Here is a 9,883-nt window from a genome sequence, read left to right as displayed (position 1 = left end):
CAGCAGGAACAGTCCACCCACAGTCCACTGAGATGCATTAACCAGGGCTGGAGGCTCACACTCACTGCAGTATATTCAGCTGGTCAGAATACAGCAGGGATGTGAACCAGGACTCTCAGAGCTTTGTAATGATGGGACTGATCAAGGAGCGGAGATAGCACTCTGAATCTGACCTCGCTTTGAGCCACTTTGAAGGTTTTGCTTGTTTGACTCCCCCTATCACGTTCTAGGGAACATTCGTTCGAAAAGGCATTTTGTAATCCATTGAGTCTGGCTTGAGTTTGATTTGCCGATCCTAAAACTGTGCTCTGCTTTTCATAATATGTTGAGCTCTCCAGGGGTTAAACCGAGATCTGTCCCCAAGCCATGGCACATTTCTGTCAGGAATGTGAAAGGGCTGCACAGACCCGACCCCTTGAAGCGCATTGATAGAAGCTGCTGGGGTTTAAAATGATATGAAGATCTCAGAACATAAGAACAGAATCAAAACCCGGACCCATGCCTGTTCCTTTCAGGCACATGATCCACTAACACTTCAACACTGGGCCTTTTCAAAGGGGCTTTAAAGAGTTGCCAGCCAGCCGCTGCGCAGATCTGAGCCGGTGCTTTCTATGCATAGCCCAATTCTCGTGGACATTAGCATTTGAAAAGAGGCGTGGGGCTGAGCCGTGGAAATGGAAGGGACAGTCGGGGAGGCTGGTGAGAAGCAGAGTTTGAATTCACAGCCAAACTATTATCTTTGCGTTGCCTTGGAGGGCTTCTGAAAAGGGCTCTTTGTCAAGCCTGCTTCACAATGACATCCCCAGTGAGCCCCAAGACCCTCCTTCCACAACCCAGTAGCTTATTTTCAATCTTGCTGTACGTGGCGATTTTTTGCAATTTGAAACTTTTTTTTTCCAGTCAGACCGTAGAAGAGTGAATGTTTAAAAACAAAATAAAAACCCCACAAACTTCAGATATACCGTAATAATAAAACAGCACAGTCCATAGTTATAGATTCTGCTAGCATTACAGGATCAAGTTGAAGGGTATTAAGAAGCTGGAACTGATTTGTTTGGAAGTGTCAAAAGTTATCCTCCAGTTAACAGTGACAGGATTAGAACCTTTATTTTTTTTTTTTTAAACTGCAGTTTGGCATCTTTTTACCATTGTTGTAGTTGCTGCTGTTGTGTTTTTTTAAACATCATTGATTAAAATTCCTGCTTAGTCACCAGCTGCTAACAAACAAGTTTCTGTTCAGTTCCAGCAGGCCCGGATCAAATGAAACTGCACAGAATCAGCTGAGAACTTTCCACAGCTGTGAGGGGCCACTGGGCTCCTAATCTCTCTGTGAACGGCACACTGAAGGGCTGCTGTCGAGAGCAGTAACAGAGCAAAACAATTTCATTCCACTGACTGCGCGTGGGTCCCTGGAGCGGGATACATAGTGCACAACACTCCTGCTTCCTGGAATCAAACAGAAAGGACTCTGAGTTGTGTTCACTGTGTCTGCAGTACGCAGGAGGAAACCTGGGTTCAGCTTCCCTGTACTCCAGAGTTTTAGCACAGCACTTTGAAAAGGAGCACAGTGTTTAGAGTTAGAGACATGAAGTGCACTTGGTGGGAAAGTACAAACAGAATTTAAAAAACAGCTCCTGTTAGGGTTACAACTCTATTTAAATGTACAACAAGCATCACTCTTCCTGTGAACAGGACAGTGAAATCCACATCAGGTATGAAGGTCCTGCAGCAGGCAGTTCAACAGTGAGATCATGTATTTTCCACTGTGGTTTTTTTTCATTGAAATCGTGCAGACCCCACAGTCCTCACTCCACACAATGGATGATCGATAAACCTTAATGTGATGATTTACAAGGAACAGTAAGGGTCTCAAACTGCCTCATTCAGCACAGCAGAGAAGGAGAGAGAGGATAGAAACAAGCTAGTCAGATTACAGCAGTAAGTGTGAGAGTGTGCTTGACAAGGTGAAATCCACCGGCAGAGCAAGGGGATCACAAGGGAGAGCGAGGCTGAATTCTGGATCGGAGTGGCTGCCTCATCCCAGAGCCCCCAGGGACCAGATCAACCATCCTGTAACCCAGAGATTAATGGAAATGGAAAACACTTCCCTTTAGATCACTCTGTTTCCAATGTCTCAGGGCAGTGATCTAATTCATAATGCACGAAGGTGACGGGCTACTAGAAATCAAACAGCTTTCTCTACACAGGGGCCTCACTGGAGAGCTCCACTATTGACTTGTATTATTCTTCACATTGTTTTAATTGGAAACCTCATACAATAATACCACAGCTATGCAAGATTTCCCTGACATGAAAGTGAGAAAGACTGTCATTTGAAATGTCTGCGGAACAGACTTCATTATAGTATGTGGGGCTCACAGTTTCGTAGTTACTAATGCGGCTCTACCCAGTATGAGTCTCCCAATACTGAATCGGTAAAAGGGGATTCAGTGATGGGTGGGGCACGGGACACTGCAAGCACATCTGAAGCACTTGAAAACATTTCAATTATCACAAAAATCAATTGATTCAGCCTGTTCCATTTAAGAACTTGTGTAGAAAGTGTGTCTGAGCCTTCTTGTCTTCGGCTGTCTCACAGCAAGGGTACGAATCCTCCGAAAGTAAATCTATAGAATTGAATGCAAGAGGCTTCTTGTCAAATCGGAGGGCGTTCCTCATGGTCTGAAGTGCAGTGTTATTGATCTGGGTGTGGCCTCTCATAAGGATACCATTGACCAAGAGAAGGAAAACCTGCCCAGTCTCAATCTCAATAATAGGAATACAAAGAAAATGCTCTTACAATAATAGTTATTTATTAGGAGAAACATGTTGAATTTCCATCTTTTTTATACACCATAAAATGCAGATAAATAGACTCCTTACAAAAAGCTGAACTGAATCACGACAAAAAATGATGCATTTTTACTTTTACATTTTTACATTAATTACATTTACATAAAATAGTTGTCTTTTGCCTTTTCTTTCTTTTTTTTTTTTACAGAATTCAGCAAGAAAAATATTCCTGTACATTTAGTACAAGCAATTGTTTGTTTGCATTCAGATCAGAGGTGTGCCACTTCTTATGAAAGCTCCTGAGAAGACGGTTGAGAATACGCTGGTGCATTTCATCATTAGCACAAGACTGCACAAGGGTCTCCATGAAGCTAAACATCAGCGTGTTATGAAAGGGCAGCTGGGCTCAGGGCTCGCTTTCACCCCTCAATGAACAGAGAGCTTATTTGAGCTTTATACTCCAGCAGGTAAAAGGGATAGGGATGGGGAGAGGAAAGAGCCCTAGGTTTGTGGGGAATGCTGCAGGACAAAAAACAGATCAGAATTCATCATTTTTGTGCAAAGACAGGATTCATATTTTCTATTTTTTGTATGTTTTTTTTTTTTTTGGTTTTTGCATGCTTAGGAAGCACAAGTCAATCTGGTGGACTAATACACACTACACCCTCTGGTGAACTAAAGTAGGTGGTGCAGCCTGTTCCTAATACACATTGCGCCCTCTGGTGAATTCAGTAAGGTACTGCAGCCCCATTCTTGACAGAAGTGCTGCACACCTTTAATTTCATTTGGAGCAGCATTACATAAAAGCAGGCAGTTTGCTTGATCTGACGATCACACCAGTGTCAGTTAAACCAGAACACTACATGTCTTTGTGCTGGTGGACAAGTGAGCTGGCTTTCAACACCCAGGTCATCACACACTGTGCAGCACCTACAGTAAGTGCACAGAGAGCTGCAGCAACAAGTCCAAACTGAAATGAACGGTCCCTGTCGCCTGCGCGGCGCGCTCGGGGCCCATCCTGCTGGTTAACGTTGCAAGCGCTTGTTTAGTCACCAGTACTTTTCAATCTTGTTCTTTATTAACTGCACACAATTCAAGAACCTCACCAGCAGGTCATTTGTTTTGTTTGCTGTTTTTTTTTTTAGTTTTGATGAACATAGAATGTTATCTAAAGGAGTTTTAACAGCGGTATTGTTTTTAGCCCCTCAGTGGAAAACAAATAAGCGTGAAAAGGCAGGAAGAACCAAAAATAAATATTTTTTTAAAAAAATCAAACTGCAAAGCTTGGGGATGGGGGGGTTGTGGAATACAGTACTGAACTCTCAGATTATTCTAGTACCACATTGTGATCTGATTTACATTGCATGCAGTTTCTACACTGTACCAATTCACAATTCAAAGACATTGGAATGAACAGAAAGCAGTAAGCTGAAGAATGCAGGCTCCCTCGAGTGGTGCAGGCGCTGTATTAAAGCAGACAGCTGGCAGCACCCTGGCGATTGCTTACAGCACTGCTTGGCAAACCCTAGTAAACGTGGGCAAACACAAGTCCACTCTCCTGGTCTTCTAAAAGTCGGTCCTCGACATAAAAAAAAGAAGTAATAAAAAAATAAACGAAGAGATCTGATTGTCCTTTTATGTTTTAAAGCAGGTAGTAGCATCCCTTGTAATAGAGTGTAATTTTAAAAAGTGCTCTGTGGCATCAAACCATGTTAAATTTGCATTGAGATGATTGCTAAAAAAAACAAAAAACTTTGTGTCTGTTGCTACACAAATTAACCTGCAAGTACAACTCCACGGTTCTCTGCCCTCAAAGACTTTTTTCCCCCCAATTCCTGTCTTTTTTTTTTATATATATGTTTGACAAGTTACTTGCACACCAAAAGAAACCGCATGGCTTCATATGAATTATATAACAGAACAAAACAACATAAGCAATAGATGAAGTTGTTGGGTACCGGCCTCTTGTGAGACACAAGGCATGCTTTCAGGCTTCTGACTGCACTGCACAGTGGCACTCACTTTCAAACCTTAAAACATGCGGAAAAACAGCCCTGATTAAAAGAGGCATCGGTGCCCTTTCTGAACTACGGGGTCGGCTCTGAGGTTTCTCCAGTGTGATGTATGGTTGGGAAGCTGGCACAATTGTGTCGTGCTGGAGAGAGTGTCCTGGGAGACTCTCTGCCCGGCAGGAGGGCCAAGCTGCTTTGGCTGGCAGAGGCCCTGGATGTGCAGACAACCTGAAGAGAAGAGCACCATGGGACAGTGGAGGACAAAGTGCCATCAGCAGAAGTAGATCTCCTCTCCCTCAGCTGGAGCTTCAGAGACGGGAGGGTGCTGGGGATCTAGAGAGAGGAGAGGGAGAGAGGAGAGAGGAGAGTCACTTGACAAGCCTTAACCGTTTCATGTAACTCCACGCAATAAGGAGCAGTAATGACCCATCTGTCTACCTATTCACACACTTCTCTTATGTCTGATCTATCTTTCCAGTATCTTTTATCACCTGCATATATACTGTTTATCACTTTCAAAAAGTTACTTTTAGTACATCATGTTAAAATATTATGAGAAAAGAAAGTAGACATCGCTGCTTCCTTGTGGTCTCTTCTGCAGGGAGGCTCAGGGAGTATGGTTTTAGATATAGTTTAAAAAGCGTGTGTGTCTGTACCTGCCAGCTGGCCGGGCTGCCCTTTGCCCTTCTTCTTTTTCTTCTCCTTCTTCTCCTTGGACTTGGCGAGCTGCAACAAGCGATTGGGGATCTGGTTCTGCCCGTCACCCCCTTGTGATTTGTGACTCTGGTTAAAAGTAAAGGGGTTCAAGTTCTTCCCTTTCTGTTTGGAGCCCGTCCTCCCCAGCTGCTCCTTCTTGGGAGACGAGGGCAGTTCTGTCTCCAACGAGACCCGCTCCAGAGAACTGGTGCTGTGAAACTCCCTGGAGTCCTCCGAGGCACTAGAGGGCGACCTGTGCTGCCCCGTTTCCTAGGATTGAACAACACTAAAGGTTTACGGAAGTCCGTGCATGGGAACTCTGGTTATGACACATCAGTATCTGCTCAAGGACTACAGAATGCACATGAAAATGACACGAAAAAATAAAGTATCTCTAGGCAGGCTATCTGCACAAACTGTTCCTTAACAAAATGTGTCTAGACGTTTCGTTTTTCCCCACCTTGCTTTATACTTTCAATCTGCACTGTGCTGGCTCTCCTGTGGTTTGCACTCACCTCGTTCTTGCTCTGCTCTATCCTCTCTAACTCCCTGCGGATCTGCTCGCGCTCCCTGTCGAGCTGGCGCTGGCCAATCAGCAGCCTCTCCAGGTCCTTCTGGTACTCCTCTTTCCTGCAGCGCAGCTCCTCCCTCTCCCGCTCCACTTCCCCTCGCCCTCGCTGGGTCTCCTCCTCTCTCTGGCTGAGCTGTGCCTCCCTCTGCTCCAGCTCCCTCTCCAACACCTCCCTCTCCCTGTCCTGGCGCCGGTGCTCCTCTGCGTGTGCTGCCTGCTGCCGCTGCAGGTTGGCCAGCTCCTGCCGCTGCTTCTCCAGGCTGCGCTGCTTCTCCTGCTCGATCAGGGAGTTGGGCCGGGAGGAGGGGCGGGAGGCTGAGCGCTCGCTCAGAGCCAGGCGCTGGTCCTCAATGAAGGTGTCCTGCTGCACCACCACCGCCTGCACAGCACAGACACACGGAGAGAGCAGATTCACAGTGTGTTTCAATGCACAAACCTTTAAAAAACCATAACAGGACTTCTCCTTTGTTCTATAAACACAACAGTTAAAATGCACACATGTTCAGGCAAATTTTCTCATACCTGTAAAGTGCGGAGCAGTTCATGGAGCTGTTTAACGCTGTGGAGGATTTGCTGGAAGAGACAAGAGAAAAAGACAGCGCTCAGTTTCCATGTGAATATCAAAGCAGCGCCGTGTTCACTGATATTGAGAGTGGCTCGGTGGATTAGCAGAGGGTCTGCCCTCCTCAGCACGCCTCTCTAACTACCCACCTCCGTGTTTCTTTTGAGCAGCAGCTGCAGGTTGGCATTCCCCCCCTGCGAGACACAAACAAAAGCAGAGCCAAAGGGTTACTGATGTTGGGTTAGAGGATCACAGCCAACAGGCAGCCTTTAAAAATGAGCAAGAACATTCGATCCCACCTGCCGGAAACAAACCTTCCAGCTGTAATGAAGAGCATTCAGCTGCATGCCTTGAGCACATCTAGGGCTTGCAGACAGTAATGTGTGCTTATTCTCATTTCTCAATTATTTATTTACATCACATGCTACAACGACCCTGCAACAGTTTACACGTGGCTTTTCTTTCTCCCAAACAGCAAGTGGCAGCAGATTAAAACACAACATAACTAAACAAAATGGCAAACACTTGATTAAAAAAGGAAAACAAAGACACACGGACACTCCAGAGGCTCACCGACACTACAGGATAAAGCAGGACAGGTGTGACTAAAGGATCACTCGTTACTTGTAAGGGTTTAAAAACACTGATCCATCCACACCTCTGTTTACTGCGACAGCCGATATAAAAATCACTGTACAGGGAGCGTTTCTAGTTTAAAACAAACTCACCAAACTGTGGTTTAGCTGAGAACAAACAGAACAGAGGACACACAGCGGACATTCTCTGGAACTGATAATCTCAAGATCTCACAAGAGGACCCCCAAACATCCTAAAAGGAGACAGCCCTCACCTTCTTCAAAACACTGTCTGACTCCGTTCTCCGCAGATCTGGAGGCTCCTCTCCCTCGTCTTTCTCTCCGCCTGCAACAAACACACAGCTCAGTGCTCAGAACAGAGAAACATCCAGAAATACATCAAGCAGACACACCTCGTTTACAGGGTCCCCAGAGAGACTGAGCAGACACGCCTCCTTTACAGGGTCCCCAGAGAGACTGAGCAGACACGCCTCGTTTACAGGGTCCCCAGAGAGACTGAGCAGACACGCCTCGTTTACAGGGTCCCCAGAGAGACTGAGCAGACACGCCTCGTTTACAGGGTCCCCAGAGAGACTGAGCAGACACGCCTCGTTTACAGGGTCCCCAGAGAGACTGAGCAGACACGCCTCCTTTACAGGGTCCCCAGAGAAACTGAGCAGACACGCCTCGTTTACAGGGTCCCCAGAGAGACCGAGCAGACACGCCTCGTTTACAGGGTCCCCAGAGAGACCGAGCAGACACGCCTCCTTTACAGGGTCCCCAGAGAGACCGAGCAGACACGCCTCGTTTACAGGGTCCCCAGAGAGACCGAGCAGACACGCCTCGTTTACAGGGTCCCCAGAGAGACTGAGCAGACACGCCTCGTTTACAGGGTCCCCAGAGAGACTGAGCAGACACGCCTCGTTTACAGGGTCCCCAGAGAGACTGAGCAGACACGCCTCGTTTACAGGGTCCCCAGAGAGACTGAGCAGACACGCCTCGTTTACAGGGTCCCCAGAGAGACTGAGCAGACACGCCTCGTTTACAGAGTCCCCAGAGAGACTGAGCAGACACGCCTCGTTTACAGGGTCCCCAGAGAGACTGAGCAGACACGCCTCCTTTACAGGGTCCCCAGAGAGACTGAGCAGACACGCCTCGTTTACAGAGTCCCCAGAGAGATAAATGGTTTCCAGTATAATACTTGATATCAGGGTACGATACATGAATATTCTAATATAAAGAGTATATACAGAGAGGGTGGGAGAGCTCCGGTATGATGTGTGAATATTCTAATATAAAGAGTATATACAGAGAGGGTGGGAGAGCTCCGGTATGATGTGTGAATATTCTAATATAAAGAGTATATACAGAGAGGGTGGGAGAGCTCCGGTATGATGTGTGAATATTCTAATATAAAGAGTATATACAGAGAGGGTGGGAGAGCTCTGGTATGATCTTACCTTTGGAAACGTTCATCTGGTGACTGTCGAAGCCCCCGAATGTCTCTGCTCTCCTGGGTAGAGAAACGGGTCCCACAATGCATTCTGCTTCCACACTGCTGGAGACCTGCTGCCCCACAGCGCCCCCTAGGCTCCCGTTCACCAGTGTCTGCAACGTCTCCACTGGAGCAAACACAGGAGCAGACGAAACAAACACACAATCAGTACGACTGTATTTCAACTAGACTGCAACAGCACACTTCTTCTGAGGAGTCGGTGTTTCAGCCTCAGATTTGGATGACACGACTTCTACTTCAGACACAGTGAAAATGATGCCCACAGAAACAAGCCCACGTTCAGTAGATGCCATGTTAGACAGCAGCGTGGGCGGCTGCAGCTGGGAAAACCCGCTCTTGAGGCATCACAAATGATCCAGCTCCTCTCCTAACACATGCTCTCTTGTCCATCAGGCACTAACCTTCCTTCAGCGCGTCCTTCATGATTGGCTCCCCCTTGGCCACGTCTTCAGGGCTGGCTCTGAAGAGAGTCCTCGTCAGCGTGCTGGGGGATCCCTCGTCCGGCCCCCCGCAGTCACACATCTCCCTGAACAGCTTCCCCTTCTCCTCCAGCAGGGCCACGATTTGCTGGTCTTTCTGCTGCAGTTGCTCTACAAAGACGGTGGCATGAGGACATTAGCGCACTAGGGGGGGAATGGAAAGCCTGGCTGCACCACACTGCCTCTCTCACTGTGCCTCAGCCTGGCCCCACCACACTGCCTCTCACTGTGCCTCTGCCTGGCCGCACCACACTGCCTCTCACTGCCTCTCTAGCACTTCTCAGTATTTCAGCCACACAAGCACAGAACAGCACTACAGTTCTTTGTATTACAGTGGGGAAAAAAGGATGGGTCAGCTAACATGAATGGAACAAACTGTTAATGAAAGCAATAGGAAATTAAACACATTGACTTGTTCCATGATGCCCACAGATGGAGCAGGCTGCATGTTCAAACACGTTAACTTTGAAAAGTTCGTTCTTCCTCACCTCTCATCTCCCGTGCTTTTGTCTCCAAAACTCTCTTGTCCTCTTCTGATTCGCTGGGGATCCCTTCATCATCATCCTTCTCCCTGCACAAGGAACCGGAGAGAGTGGATTTAATTAAGAGTGACACTTCAGATTACACACACACAGTCACAACACAGTTCATCGTCATCCTTCTCCCTGCACAAGGAAAC

The 9,883-nt window shown here is 47.0% G+C and overlaps 1 protein-coding gene across 6 annotated transcripts in view; it reads right to left on the bottom strand.

Annotated features, from left to right (window-relative positions):
* Positions 1–2,796: 2,796 nt before the first annotated feature.
* The window catches only part of LOC117428479 (A-kinase anchor protein 13-like), a 76,027-nt gene continuing 68,940 nt past the window's right edge, over positions 2,797–9,883 (bottom strand). For 5 of the 6 annotated variants that reach the window (XM_058995602.1, XM_058995604.1, XM_058995603.1 and 2 more), the window contains 9 exons: positions 9,693–9,775; positions 9,127–9,315; positions 8,670–8,831; positions 7,485–7,555; positions 6,784–6,828; positions 6,595–6,645; positions 6,017–6,451; positions 5,462–5,771; positions 2,797–5,138 (listed from right to left, as the gene is read on the bottom strand). In XM_058995602.1, the coding sequence (XP_058851585.1) occupies positions 5,077–5,138; positions 5,462–5,771; positions 6,017–6,451; positions 6,595–6,645; positions 6,784–6,828; positions 7,485–7,555; positions 8,670–8,831; positions 9,127–9,315; positions 9,693–9,775 (1,408 nt within the window). In that variant the 3' untranslated portion in view covers positions 2,797–5,076. The remainder of the gene's footprint in view (positions 5,139–5,461; positions 5,772–6,016; positions 6,452–6,594; positions 6,646–6,783; positions 6,829–7,484; positions 7,556–8,669; positions 8,832–9,126; positions 9,316–9,692; positions 9,776–9,883) is intronic. The other variant, XM_058995605.1, reaches the window with a different exon arrangement.

The sequence above is a fragment of the Acipenser ruthenus genome, chromosome 21 (assembly GCF_902713425.1).
Source record: "Acipenser ruthenus chromosome 21, fAciRut3.2 maternal haplotype, whole genome shotgun sequence".
Taxonomy (NCBI): domain Eukaryota; kingdom Metazoa; phylum Chordata; class Actinopteri; order Acipenseriformes; family Acipenseridae; genus Acipenser; species Acipenser ruthenus.
Note: the sequence above shows the minus strand (reverse complement) of the source record. Positions and strands in the feature narration are given on the sequence as shown.